Source organism: Quercus lobata, chromosome 9 (assembly GCF_001633185.2).
Source record: "Quercus lobata isolate SW786 chromosome 9, ValleyOak3.0 Primary Assembly, whole genome shotgun sequence".
NCBI lineage: Eukaryota > Viridiplantae > Streptophyta > Magnoliopsida > Fagales > Fagaceae > Quercus > Quercus lobata.
Window position 1 is genome coordinate 37,124,321 of NC_044912.1, and position 14,744 is coordinate 37,139,064.

Consider the following 14,744-nt stretch of genomic DNA (forward strand, 5'->3'; position numbering starts at 1 on the left):
CATGAAATAATGTAATAAGTCTCTGTCTCTCTCTCAGTATATATTTTTCGCCGCCAAAGCAAAATCGGTTTTGTCTTGTAACCAGAGTAGGCATTAAATAAAAGCTATAATGAGTAATCTCCAACTCCAACTTTCATCATTGCAGAGATTTTTTCATCTAGAAGAGCGAAAGACAATTCTGCAAAAATAAAACCCCATCAGGGTTTTGCCTATCACTCTCATTCTTCACCGTCCATTCACATACCAGATATCCCAATTACTATTACTATAACCCTAAAACCCCACAAACCCATCTCTCTGTCACAGAAAAAACCACAACCCCATCTCTTTTTACAAGCTTTTCGTCCCCAAAATTAAGTGCCTGAACCCAAAAGCCATGGCTCTTTTCTTGTCATCATCAACTCCAAACCCTAGCCAAGGGTCCAAGCCCTTGAACCCATATGCCAGGTCCTTCCAACCTTGGCAGAAATCTCTCCTCACCACTATGGGACTCTCGGTTCCTCACGAAATCTACTACCAACAAGCTCAACCGTTTCAGCCGTGGCCAGTTATGTCTGGTTCTTCTTATTATGGGCATCCCAGTGAGCCCAGGGCTTATCTGCCTTGTGAAGCAGTATTCTACGATGCTGAATCACAGCCTCAAGTGGTGGTGGAGAAGCTGAAGAGTGTGGAGGTGCATCAGAGTTTGAGTTTTGGAAAAAGGGTTGATAGGAGAACCAAGGGACGAGTCGTGGGACCCAGATTGGTTTCACAAAGAAAGTCTGTATGGATGCCGAAGAAGGCTGGTGGTGATGGTGTTCTTACTTCTCCTTCAACTGTTCATGGCAAGGCGTTGAAGAGGAGTGGTCGTGTGGTTCCTTTTCCAACTACTGTTGATGAAGTCCAGCGCTCTGGAACCACAACAGTTATGATCAAGAACATTCCTAACCAGTTCACGTGAGCTTTAGTTCTTTGATTTTATTTATGTTTATATGAGGTTAATTTCGTTGCTTTGATTATACCTAGTGGCTTTTTCATTACTTCATGATCTTCTGACCTTAATTTGTATTCGGAATCATCAATAGTTAAGTAATTGAATGACCATGGTCTGTGACTTTTGGTCTCTCAAGCGACGGAGAAAGCATGAATTGGGAAAAGTCATTGTTTGGTTGTACTTTCTCTGGTTATTCTGTCCTTTATCTACATTTGGTAACAATATCCGGAAGAAATCTGTCTGATGTTATTGATGTCCATCACTTTTTTATTCGATGCCTTAAAATAAAGACAGACTTTTTGAGACTTGGAATATCTGGATTCCTTTTGTCTTAGCGTGTGCAAGTGTTTGTATTAATGTATGCATCTACACGAAGATTAAGTTCAAACAAGCAATAACTTGTGTACATGGGTATCATGCTCTATTCTTTTTTGGGCTTAACATGTTTGTCCTATAACAATGTTCAGGAGGGAGATCCTGCTGTCAATACTGGACAAGCATTGTCGGGATGAGAACCAAAAAGCAGACTCACTGTCATACAAGTCTGCCTTCGATTTTGTCTACTTGCCCATGGACTTCATGTGTGTAGTAGCAACTTTAATTGAAGCATCATTTGCCGTGTACTTTCTTTGTTTTTTCTGTATATTTGTCACAATCTGTGTTCTAATTTCAATTCAATTTTGGGGATTCTGTCCCGTAGGAAATGTTGGAATGAAGGCAAAACAGCTAATCTGGGATACGCGTTTGTGAACTTTACAAATGCTGTGGCTGCATTTAGGTTCTTCAACTCTTTCCATAAACAAGTATGGGAAGTTGCTAAAAACAAGAAAACTTGTGAAGTCACTGTGGCTGATATTCAGGTTTATTTCCCATGTAGTTTTTCAAATATCATTCCCAATTTTTTCATGTGGTGGGGTTGTTTTCGTTGGTTCTTATTTATCTTGTATGTTTGGCTTCTTTGAGTTTTCAATTACAACAGTGATTCATACTAATTCCTTCTCTTTGTGCAGGGGAAAGAGGCTTTAAGTGAGAGTTTCAAAACCAGTAGGTTCTGGTGTAAGCGCAATTCGTTCCTGCCCGTGGTTTTAGAACCTCCAAGGGACGGTTCCAACAACTGCAAGTTCATGACGGTTGGTGAACATGTACCTTGTGCACCTCCAAAGCATCTGAGAAAAACTTCTTGAAAGTTGAAACAATATCAATGTGCTTGTTCTGTCGTTTAGTTTACCCTAGGTTCAGTTTGTTAACATAATTACATAACTCTCTCTCTCTCTCTCTCTGACCTTGCTTTGCGTTTAAGTTGGATCTTGGAAGTTGTAAATGATGATTAGCTAGGTTTGGTTTGTCTAGGAATCGGTGTACTTTAGCTTCACTAACCCTTGGGGTAGCTTGTGACTGTGTTGGTTTAGGTAAAGAACTAAACTAGCTTAGGAATTTGGACTCTGGTGCAAGCAAGCTGCGTGACTAGTGGGTGAACTCTGTGATCTGTGATTTCACTCTCTACCTGGACTTGGTTTTGGGGTAATACGTGGCACAATCTGGGGTGAATTGAAAACAAGGTCTGTGGGGGTTGTTTCAAATATAGTTGTCGTCTTTTATTTTTCTCGGAGGAATTGTATTTTGCTCCTGCTTCCTGTGTTTTCATTCTCTCCCTGGGTGGATTAGGGCTTGTTAATGCATGCCCCAATATCTGGGGTGAATTGGAAACATGGGTTTAGTTTTAAGAAGCAAGTGTGAGCTTGAGTGTTAGTATCAATTGTTTAGGTTTGAGCCTTTGAGGAGATCTAAAGACTATGGGGACTCATGTTGTATATTTTAGACATGCAGATGCTTTTAAAACTTGTTTCTAATGTAATGAAATGTTATTATGTTTATCAGATGCTTTTTAAATTTGTGGTGTTTGTGGTATGGCTCCGTCTTGGAACTTTTTTCTTCTCTCTTGTGTGCGTTTGTTTCTGAAAAAAAAAAAAAATGATAATTGTCAATGTTGTATATAGTATAACTTGTCTTATCCGTCTTTAAAAGTTATCATGGCTTTTGAGTAGAGTTTGTGATGTGCCTTTGCACCAAGTAAAAAAGTAATGCAGTGGTGATGAGAAAGAGTAAACGAGTTACATTTATAAGAAGAAACTATTTATTTTTTTCTACATATAGTGCAAATTTAGCCTGTGTTCTAAGTTCTAACTTATGTTTTTGAACAAAATAGCCATACAACGAGATAAAAATAGGTTTTGAGAAATGCTTGTGTGGTGTTATATCAATTGTAAATTAGTTTTAAGAAAGGCACCTTCAGAAAAATATGAACAAATTGAGATAGTTGTTGAGTTATCACAAGTTCTTTGTACTAAAAAGTATTTAGAGCAAATGCTTCTGACTTTCCATGTAAAAAGTGAAGGGTTAAACTGAATAATGTGAGGTTGCTCCTGGAATAAAGCAGAGGGTTTTATTTTGCTAGTGTTGCTTTGAATTTTTTCTTCACAACTTCTCCTAGTTCTTGGCTTCTGTCTGTTTTCAAAACCTCACAATTTTATTTCTTGCTTGTGATCACATATACTTTTAGATTTTTAATGTGCAATCTATACTAGGAGATGGATCTACTTAAAATGGAGAGTGATTACATAAACTTCCAGATTTTTAATGTTCAATTAAACCATGAGATGGATGAGAGGATCCTATAATAAGTGTTTGAAGTAATTTACCTCATTTTTAAACAAGTTAGCCAATGATATATTAGTGTGTGTGATTTGGTTAATTAGAAATTGTATTTTTAATGTAATAAAAAATAAAGAAGAAGAAGAAGAATCAGGCATTACTAACCTTTTGAACTCGTATATTTACAATGTGCCCCATGGGAATTGTCAGAGTTAGTGCTATCACAACTCTCTCTCTCTCTCTCTCTCTACAGTATACCCCATAAGAGTTGGACACACACACAGATATATATTTATATATATATATATATATAGAGAGAGAGAGAGAGAGAGAGAGAGAGAGGTAGGTTGTAATACATGAAATAATCTCACGTTGGAAGGGGTGGAAGTTTGATTTTCAAAAGTTAGCTCAAGCAAGTGTCGCGTGAGAGTTGAGTAAAATTTATGTTTAAGCATTGCTTGAGTTAGTGTTGTGCAAAGATTGATAAAAGTTTATGTTTGATGTTACTTGAGGTTAGGACGAAGCTAGGATTTGGAGTAAGGAGGGTAGCTCTGCTGCTGGTTATGTGCGGCAACTCCAGCCTCCAACTTTGTTGCTTAGACGTTGAGAGTTTTTTTTTTTTTTTTGGTGTTTACTACTAGGTAAGGACAAAATTATTTTGCTAATTTTTTTTTTTTTTTTTAAGTGTCTGGTTGTTTGTTTTGGGTAAAATTTGTTGGTTAGACTTAATTTTTTTTAGTTTTGCTATTGGTAATTTTTGTTGTTGCGCTAATGTTTTTGAGCTTGTATATTTTGTTTTAGAGTTTAGATCTATAAATTTTTTTATGGTCTTTAAAAAAAAAAAAATGTTACGGATGCAGTTGGATAGCGACTTCCTGTGCTAGTAGACGCTACTTTACCCCCCCTTACTGAAGGACACGAATGAAGCCACTTGGCAAGAAAGATTAAAATGTTGTTAGATTTTTCCCTATCGTATTGTCTTAATTTCATTTATTAATTAATTCATTCCAAGCTTCATTCAAGTATCTGTCTCAACAAGCTGAATTTTTATAGGTGTTCAATTCACAAGCTTCACCCAAACGATTTCACTTAAATAGGTGCGTGACTCTATCAAAGGATGGAACAGAACTCTAGTTAGCTTTAGATTCTCCTAGTGGTTGATTTGTTGTTAACACTAGGGGGTTTTGATTACCCTTTGTGGCACCTCTGGTGGTTGTCTATAACTGTTATAAGCGGTACATTTCAACCAATTAAACTATAAGCCCCTACGAATCGCTACATGCAATTTGCTCACTTCGGGAAGAGCAGATGGAAAGAGGAGGCCTTTGCTCTATCTGCTTTTTCCTCTTCCTAGGAATGAAGAATTGGATTAAAAAAAAATGATTTTCTTATTGTTTATATATATAGAATATTATATATCTATTATTAATTATAATAATATAATAAAGCAAGCTGCCCTTTCACGACTCAAATTGCAGGTACACTTTCCAGCTCGCAACGACTCAAACAGCCAGGGGCTCTTTATTTGCTTGCAATGCCGGCTGTTCGCCTTTAGTTAGAAGTAGAAATAGAGGGCGCCATTTGGTAAATAAAATAAATGATATAAGTGGTGAGCACAGATACAAACCAATAAGAATTTATTATCTCAACACTTTGTAAAAATATTGTAGAAAAGTTTGTGACTATAGTTGTAAGGACTAGAGTATAAACCTTAGCCCACCAAGAATAGTGGATGATAACCCAACAAGCCTAAAACAATATATTTGTTAGAGAATGAGTTTTACAAGAAAGCGTCTCAGCAAATTAAGTATGGGCCATATCTAATATGATTCATGCCAATAAGATCAAAAACACAAATTGATAGAAATAACGCTCCTCAGTCAAGTCCGAGGATGAGATGTTCTTATATTAACTCAAGCTTATATGAATACAGTGTGTTCCTCTCTTTTTTCTTTCTTCTTCAATTACATACCCCTTTTTTTACGGTGGCCATTTCCCTATATAATCCTTCACCCCTCCATCCCAGCCTTCCACCTGTTGATTTTGTAGAAAATACCTTGGATGCTTGTCCCATCAGGACCTCCTGGAAGTTTTGTGAGTAGCTGTGAATTTAGATGGCACTATTTTGGTGTCATTTGTCCATAAATGCGGCCAGTTCATTTGGTGCAGTGCATTTAATGTGGTGGTGACAGCCTTCTTCCCATTTAGTTCTTCTTTTATTGTTGACCCAACTCTGCTACCTTCCCTGAAGCTTATCTTTCCAAAATGGTTACCTACTTAAAGCTCTCCTGAGGTGACTCAGCTCCTCAAGAACCACAGCTGACCCGCCATTCTCTTCTTTTATCCTCGGCCCATTGATTTAGGCTTAACAATCCCTTTGACCATCCTCAAGCTTTTGTTCGTCCTCGAGCACAGCCTATAACCTAATATACTTACTCAAACTTCCTATCCTTACAATAGTATTACTCTTAAAAGAATCAATGATATTGTTAGGGGGGAAAAGTGTAATTTTATTAAAAAGAATTGCTAAAATTAATACCCATATATATACTAATAATTTAAAAAAAAAAAAAAAAAAATTAGGGGGGCCATTGCCCCCCAAAGTCCAAGCTTAGTTTCGTCCCTACTTGAGGTTTGATCAAGCAAAGTGCCGAGCAAGGTGAATCTTAATATCAAATTTTTTTACATAATTATGTAAAAAGGTGTGGCTCACTTAAAATTAACTCTTTTAAATAGTTATTATTAATTAACGGTTATTGTTTTCAAAAAAATAAAATAATTAATTAACAGTTATTTACTGTCTATATATATATGTGTGTGTGTGTAGGATTAATAGACTTTATTGCATTTTATCCACACAAAAAAAAAAAAAAAAAAAAAAAAACTTTATTGTAATGGAGACGATATTTCAAATGGACTTGCTAGTAACCTGTTATCAAACTATTTTTGAGTGTTAGAGATATATTAGCCTGTTAGTATAAGCCCAATCTTAATTTTACTTTGTCTACAAGCCAAGTCTTTAGAAATCTATTAGTCTAGGGTTTTAGTCTACTATATATACCTGTGGCAGCCAAAAACTTTGTTTTCAATTTGTACTTAGGCCCCAATTTATTTATATGTGGGATGTGTCACGATCCTACAAACTAGGCCCTAAACTTCGCCTGGCTTGTCTTCCCTTAACCCTTAATACAATGTAGTTCCCCCTTCGTTTCCTACTGGTTCCCTGTGTTTCCCTTTTTCTTCCATTAATTTTTCCAACCCCCTTACATGCTCACCTTCTTCTCCTTTTATAGTCTCTCCTTAGTGGGGGAGCTATCATTACTTCCTCACTTGACACACTTTTCCAAATCTATTTGAATCCCTAGGAATCCTCATGACTTAAGAGGACTTCCTTGGAACTTGTTCTAGACGCCAATTAGTGCTCAGCAGTGAACTCCCCACAGTTATTTAACAATGTTCGGTTCCAACCTCAAATGGTTATTCTCCCTTGGTCTTTCCTTTAGCTGGCTTGTCAGTGTTGGGCCCAACTTGGCTCGAGCATAACTCTATACTACCGAGGACTTTCCCATTTTGTTAGCGAGCTAATCTCATCTCTTCCGTGTCTAATTTTGTGTTAGGCTTTGGTGATGTGGGCCATTCACGATTTTGGGGCTCGAGCCCCTACAATAGCCCCTCATAATCCCATTTTCATGAAGTTGAGATGGGATCAGGGTTTCCTACTATGTGGTCGGCGATTTTTCTCTCTCTCTTTTTCAACTATGACGGTTACGCCTTAAGAATATCAACCCGTCGCTCAATTAATGCAGCAGACATGATTGCTCATCCTGAATGTGCATGTGGCAGAATCTTCAACGTTAGACAGTTGAGATGATCTGGCGCTTTGATTACCAAGGCACGTGTGAAAAGAAACAATGGTAAGCATTGATTGATTTTTGCAATCTCATTAAATGGTGTTCATCTCTATAAATGCTAATGTTCTTCATGCCATTATATACTTTTGTTTTTTTTTCAAATTCTGAACTTCGTTTCCTTCTTCTTCCCAAGCCCACATATTCCTCCTAAGCCCATCTCCATCATCAACAAAATCTTCGAGTAAGTCTTCTTTCCCTTGTAAATCTTCTTGTGGGTTGGGTAGAGAAAAGAAAAGAAAATGAGTTTTTCACACCTCCTAAGGACTAGTGCAGATGTTAAGTCTTTCAAAATTAGGTATAATATCCCTCATGACATGAATATATCATACTGTCATGAGGTGATATAGAGGACTAGAGGTTACCCCATGTACTCCTTTTTCCCTTAATGTCAATACTAGAGGGTGGGGTTAGGTTCCCCATAGCGCCTTTGTTGCTTAGGGCCCTGGGTTTTTATGGGCTTAGCTCCGATCAATGTCTGCCTAACTTTCATAGGGTAGTCAGTTGTGTGGGGCATCTTAACCAACTGTATGGTCTACACCTAACCCACTATTACATCAACTTCCTGTACACTATTCGGGGGAGTCTAAAGCATGGGTACTATCTTCAGACCTGAAATACCACGGTCAGATTGATCTTCTACCTCCCCTACTCCAACATGAACTCGGCAAGGGAGTTCATGAGGGTGAGCGGGAATTGGTTAAATGGAAAATTAACCTATCCAACCTCTCTTCACTAGATAGGTCGGTAACCTGTCAAGTGTAACATTGCTTTAGGAGTTCCCCCCCCCCCCTTTTTGTTGTACTGCACATATCGTTACTTATTGCTGTTATTTTTTTAATTTTATTTATTTATTTTTTTTAAGATTCTAGGAGGTTCCAGCCCGACCTGAGTGTTGTAAGAGCTCAGGAATTAAACTTCATGCTACGCTCAGAGATTTTTGTGCACTACGACGGGCAATTGATTCTTGGGTGTGTCCCTTCGTACATGAGCTACCAAGATTCATCGGGTGCCCTAACGATTGGTAGCTCTTTACTGTCATACCTTGACATGCAGCTTCCCGGATTCCTTTTGCACAGACTCACAAGTTGGGAGGCAAGACACCTAGGGCCTAGGATAGCCCGTGCTAATTCCCTTGAACTAGTTTGGGACGGATCTGGTGACATGGTGTTCCAAGGCCGTGCTGTTCACATTCAGGTAAAAGCCCCCATCGTCGAAGTGCCAATAGCCCCCAATCCAGCTGAAGGAATGGTTCAGAGGCGTACCATGGGTTTGGAGTGCTGGTTCCCGGGAGCATAAGCTTCTAAGGGATAGGTCGCTTCACAAGTGGCTCCTCAGCGAGCCAATCCCCCCCCCCCCCCCCCACGTAGCAATAGCGCCGAAAAAGAAAAAGGGTGGCAGAGGAAACCCTTCCTTAGACCGGCCCGCAGACGACCGAGTAGCCTTCCCCAAGTTTAGCTGTAACTACCCTGATTCCCCAGTCCGGGGGGCCATCTAAGGGTTAAGTCTAGCTGATCAACTGATGACAATCGGGTCTCATGTAGCTTCCACCTTCGCATCCTCTTATGGATGGGAGTGCACGTTTATGCTGGGCGATAAAGTCCTCCCCATTGACTCTTTTCTCTGAACCTGGCAGAATAGCCTCGGTGGGAAAACCTCTGACAGCCTCGGCAAGGTCTTGTTGCTCCCCAGTGACATGGACCACTACGAGGGTTGTCGGGATTACGACCTCTTCTCAAAACTGAAGTGGCACACAATAGCTGTAAGTGAATTTATCTCTCATTCATTCTGTGTTATTAGATCCCGATTCCCTTTAACTTGATTCAAATTTTTCTAAGTGTTAATGCTTGGATCAAACTAACTTGTATCCTTGTTATTATTCTTTTTTTTTTTCAAGCCTCCCAACTGACTCATGTGGTGGAAGGTCGATTTAAAGGTATCATGGAGGAGGTTGACAAGGAAAAGGCCCTGAAACAAGTGGCTAAGGCCACTCTAAATGAAAAAAACCCTTAAGTTAGATTTGGCAAAGCGCCGAGCCACCACGGTGGAGGCGACTCGGGAAGTGGCCGAGGAGTTGCAGGGGAAGCTTAATAAGACCGAGGTCAAGTTGGCCGAGGTTTCCAGCCTAGTTACAACTCGTGAGAAGGAACTTGCCAACCTTAAAGAGGTAATGAATAACTATGAGCAAATTTACTATAACATGGGGTTCAAGGACGTGGAAAACTCGACTGGGGTGGTGATCGTCCAAGCTCACAAGCTTAGGTTCTCTAAGGGCTGGATGGTTGCAGTCAACGTGGTCAGTGTTCTCGAGGATTCCTCCTTAAGAGATGCTAGCCAGATCCCCCTCCCTAAAGACCTACTAACGGACGCTCAAGAGGAAGAGCATTCAGAGGATGTCGAGGAGGAAGAGGGAGAGGACAGCCTAGGCATGAGGGAATTTTCGAAGTAGATTGATGCCCATGTAGTGGTGCTGGACAAAGAGAATCAGAACACTGCTACCCCGATCGAGGCCAAAAATACTTTACCGTTAGATCTGAGCTTTGTTTCCCCGAATACTACTGCCACTCCCGAGACCTCAGCTGCCGACACACAAAACCCGTCCAATTAGTTTACCCATCTTTTGGAGAAGTTTATTATTTATTATTTATTATTTCTTTTTTCTTTTTCTTTTTTTGCATGATTAGTACTCGGCTCAGTGTTTTGAGCATCATGTATTTGAACTACATTTGATTCTTCCCATGTTGAACATTTGTGCTCTTCTTGGTTAAATTGTTTGTTCGTATTTACGTTTCATCTCTTTTTCTCACGACACTTAGTGCAATCGTCTCGCTATAATTAAATTTTCATTAACAATCAGTCGCATGGCCAAGCCCTCTTTGTATGAACGATACCATAACTCTAAATGAGATGGTGCTATCTTATCTCAAAAGGATTTTTAAGCAGAAACACTTAGTAATTTACATGTAAAACTTACTACCTCCATTTCCTGGGGATCATCGCTCACATTCAAATAAACCACAAATGAGGTTAGGCCAAGGCCATGTTTCTGTCCTTAGAGAAATTTGTTAAGGTTTCCAGATGGTCGGTGACCAAAGTCAGGTCGATGCCATGTTTTTGTCCTTAGAAAAATTTGTTAAGGATATGCGTGGGTGCTCGTTGGTTCACTTATATACTACACAAAGCTTTGTAACTAAATTCCATCTACTTTCACCATTCAAGTAAATCTATAGTCTTAGAGATGCATACTACATTCTATATTACACTCATGGGTAGTATTTCTTTAGATTACAAACATTCCATGGTTGGGACAGGGGCCTCTCTTCCATATCTTCCAAGTAATAAGCTCCTACTCCAGCCGAGGTCCCTCCTAATTTGATGCTAGTTTTCCAGCACTAATATCCCTTATGCTCCCAATAGCCTTTCACAAAATAAGGTAGCCTGCCACGAACTCCTGAGGCCTCACCTTCCTATTATACCCTCGAGCTAGCTTCTATTGGTAATGGCCAGTCGAATCGATACCATTTCTCTTCGCTCTTCTAGGGATCCAAATTCCCAATCAAATACTTATCATTGTTGCTTCGCATAAAGTCGATAACCCTCATACTTGACAAGCTAATCTCTATCGGTATAACTGCCTCGGTGCCGTAGGTCATGGAAAAGGTTGTCTCCCCTGTTGACCTTCTAGGAGTTGTTTGGTAGGCCCATAAAATGTTCAGAAGCTCTTCGACCCAATTTCCCTTCGCCCCCTCTAGTCTCTTCTTTAAACCACTAACGATCATCTTATTTGTTGCTTTGGCTTAACCATTGCTCTGAGGGTACATGGGTGATGAACACTTATTGGTTATCCCGAGACTACCACAATACTCTCGAAAAATCTTGCTATTGAACTATAGCCCATTATCAGACACCAATGCCCGGGGAACTTTGAACCTTGTAATGATGTTCTTCCATACAAATTTCTTCACGTCAATGTCCCTAATATTTGCCAAGGCTTCGGCTTCTACCCACTTGGTAAAATAGTCCGTCGCCACCACCATATATCTCTTGTTCCCAAATGCATGGGGGGAATGGCCTGATTATATCTAATCTGCATTAGGCAAAGGGCCAAGGACTAGTGATCGGGTTCAAATTCCCCCCCCCCCTCTCAGTTGGTGCAAGATAGGTGCGTGTCTCTTGCATTGATCACATTTTTTAACATAGTCAGCTGCCTCTTACTGCATGTTCAGCCACCAGAATCCTTGGGTCATAGCTTGGTGTGCGAGTGACTTGCCTTCTGAGTGCCTCCCACATATTCCTTCGTGAAGCTCAACTAACAACTCGGCAGCTTTGCTAAAGTGAAGACACAACAAGTATGGTCCTCCAAATGAATGCCGGTACAACTTCTTGTCCTTGGACAACAAAAATTGAGCCGATATTCTCCGCACCTTCTTAGCCTTTTTGTCATTTGTCGGCAACGACCCATCGGATAGAAATGCAATATAAAGGTCTAACCAACTTGACCCTAGTTCTGAAGTGACTACTACCGCCGTTTGCTGCTCAGTGCTCTGTTGCTCTAACAGTTCTACGATAATCATTCGGGGAATGCAATCGTCTAAAGAGGATGCCAATATGGCCAAGGAATTGGCATGACTGTTCTGACTTCTCGGCACTTTGACTACACTAACTTTCTAGAAGTTTGCCCATATATTCATGAACAACTTGAAGTATTGTGACATGTGAGAGTCCTTTGCCTCGAAGCTCACATCTATTTGACTCACCACCAATCTTGAATCTGAGAACATCTCCACCTCCTTGGCACCACGTTTTTGCGCTGCCCACAGCCCAGCAATGAGGGCTTTATATTTGGCTTCATTGTTCAACGCCCGAAAGCCCAACCTTAGTGACTTCTCAAATTTTACACCCTCGGGTGACACCAACACTATCCCAACCCCTGATCCTTTTGTGTTAGATGCTCCATGCATAAACACTTTCCACCATCTAATAGTGACTTGGTATATCCCCACAGAGCCCTGTGAAGAAAGGGTGAACTCAGCCACAAAGTCTGCCAGCACCTGACCATTAATGGAGTTCCTCGGTTTGTAATGTATGCCAAACGTTCCCAATCTTGTCCCCCATTTTGCTATCCTCCTAATGAAATCTGATCCCCTTAACAATGACTGGAAAGGGTACTTGGCTAACACCCATACTGTGTGGGCCTGAAAGTAATGTGATAACTTCCTGGTAGCATGCACTAGGGCCAGCGCCATTTTCTTCAACAGTAAGTACCGAGTCTCTGCATCCACCAAAGTTTTGCTAAGGTAATACACAGGCCTCTAGATCCCTTCGTGCTGCCTAATTAACATCAAACTAATTGCAAGGTTGGAGACTGCTAAATACATGTATAAATCCTCCTACAGTTCAGGTTAAGATAAAATGGGTGGGTTGGCTAGGTAAGACTTTAAATCTTTGAATGCCAAATCACACTCTTCTATCCACTGGAAACCCTTCCACTTCTTCAATAACTGATAAAACGGTCTGCATATGTTTGCTTATCTTGATACAAACCTATTCAGAGCGGCAATCATGCCAGTAAGCTTCTAGACCTCTTTAGGATTGTTCGGTGGGCAAAACTGTTGAATGGCCATTATTTGGTCGGGGTTCACCTTTATCCCCCGAGTGGTGATCATATAACCTTAGAATTTTCCCAACCCTACCCCAAAAGCACATTTTTCGACGTTAAGGCATAACTTGTGCTGCCTCAGTATACCAATGACCTCTACCAGGTCATCGGCATGTCCCACACTCTCCTAAGTCCTCACCACAATGTTGTGAGAGACCTCTACAAAAGTGTCTCTCAAAAAAGAGATTCGAGTGCTTTTAAGGCACCTCTCTTTTTGGGTAAGTGGTATGGAGTCGCCACTTATTTTTTATACAAAAAATAAGAAAAAAAAAATAAAACATGACTGAATAGTATCATTTCATTGATTGAATAAAGAATTACATATTTGAAAAATTACATAGTTTTGGGTTCTAGTTACAAACTACCAAATAATTACATGGCTTTTTGTCCTAGTTACATTCTACCCAAAATAAAAAGTAAAGACAAGGCTAGATCTACTTAACCAAGGACCTAAATCTGAAGGCTAGGTTACGGAATGGGAAGGTGTTAGGCATCCATTCTACCCAGACAAAGTCTGGTCTTCTAGACTCTTGTGACCAATGTACTTTTTTATGCATGTTATGAATGATAAGTTGAACATGTGAAACAAAAATTAAATCACACAAATTTATTTATGAATGAAGTCTCTTCTTTTGAAAAGAATCAGATTTGTTTTGGTTGGTAAAAAAAATTGATTTTGATTTGTCAAAATACCAGATTTGTTTTGTAGGACGTAGAAAAAGTGGTTTTTGATGATAAAAATTCAGATATGTTTTTATTACATAAAATAAAGTCTTTGGGTTTGAAAAATATCAGATCTGTTTTTTAAGAACTAAAAAAATGGCTTTTCGGTTTGTAAAAGATCAGATCTATTTTGTGATGATAAAAAAATGGTTTTTAATAACGGAAAAATCAAATCTGTTTTTATATATGAAAAGGATTTTTTTTAAGAAGAGAATTCCACTCATAATATGAATTTATGCAATCATGAATTAAAACAAACACAAACATAGTAGTACAAGATCTCTTTCTTTATTTCAACAATTTGCATGTATTAAAAAAAATCAGATTTGTATCTTAAGAAAGATATAAATTAGTTTTGATTTGAGAAAAATTCAAATCTGCATCTCATAAAGATGCATATCTGTTTTTTTTTTGAAGATAAACTTAGATCTACATCTAAGAAAGATGCAAATCTATTTTGTTAAAAAAAATAAAATAAAATAGATTTGCATCTAAGAAAGATGCAGATCCATCTTATTTTGAAGAAAAATTCAGATCTGCATCTAAGAAAGATGCAGATTGAAGAAAAATAGTTGACTGCATACAGATCTTTAAAATTAAGAAACAGATTAATAAAGAAATCAAGAACATGCTTTTATAAACCAAATTATGAATATTTGAAACAATTAAACATACATCATCATGATAAGAAAAGCATAAAAATAAAAGGGTTTAGAAAACAACCTCTTGCATGAGCACTCTTCTACTTGAGAGGATGTTTTAGGGTTCAAATAAACTTATTTAGTTATCCTTGAAACCTAAAAACCCTAGCTTCTACAAAAAAAATCAA

General features: G+C 39.0%; 1 protein-coding gene across 1 annotated transcript; it reads left to right on the forward strand.

The window, feature by feature from the left end:
- Nucleotides 1-376: 376 nt before the first annotated feature.
- LOC115961683 lies at nt 377-8,832 on the forward strand. The gene is made up of 5 exons (XM_031080619.1): nt 377-936; nt 1,441-1,554; nt 1,674-1,833; nt 1,984-2,103; nt 8,590-8,832. Exons 1-5 carry the CDS (start codon nt 377-379, stop codon nt 8,830-8,832), a joined length of 1,197 nt encoding a protein of 398 aa, XP_030936479.1.
- The last annotated feature ends 5,912 nt before the right edge of the window (nt 8,833-14,744 follow it).

What these genes read in the sequence shown, in the direction of transcription:
- LOC115961683 (XM_031080619.1), top strand. Translation starts at nt 377, where the DNA reads ATGGCTCTTTTCTTGTCATCATCAACTCCAAACCCTAGCCAAGGGTCC. An exon ending in AACATTCCTAACCAGTTCAC is followed by an intron (nt 937 to 1,440) that starts GTGAGCTTTAGT and finishes AACAATGTTCAG; the next exon opens with GAGGGAGATCCTGCTGTCAA. An exon ending in ACAACTGCAAGTTCATGACG is followed by an intron (nt 2,104 to 8,589) that starts GTTGGTGAACAT and finishes CTTGACATGCAG; the next exon opens with CTTCCCGGATTCCTTTTGCA.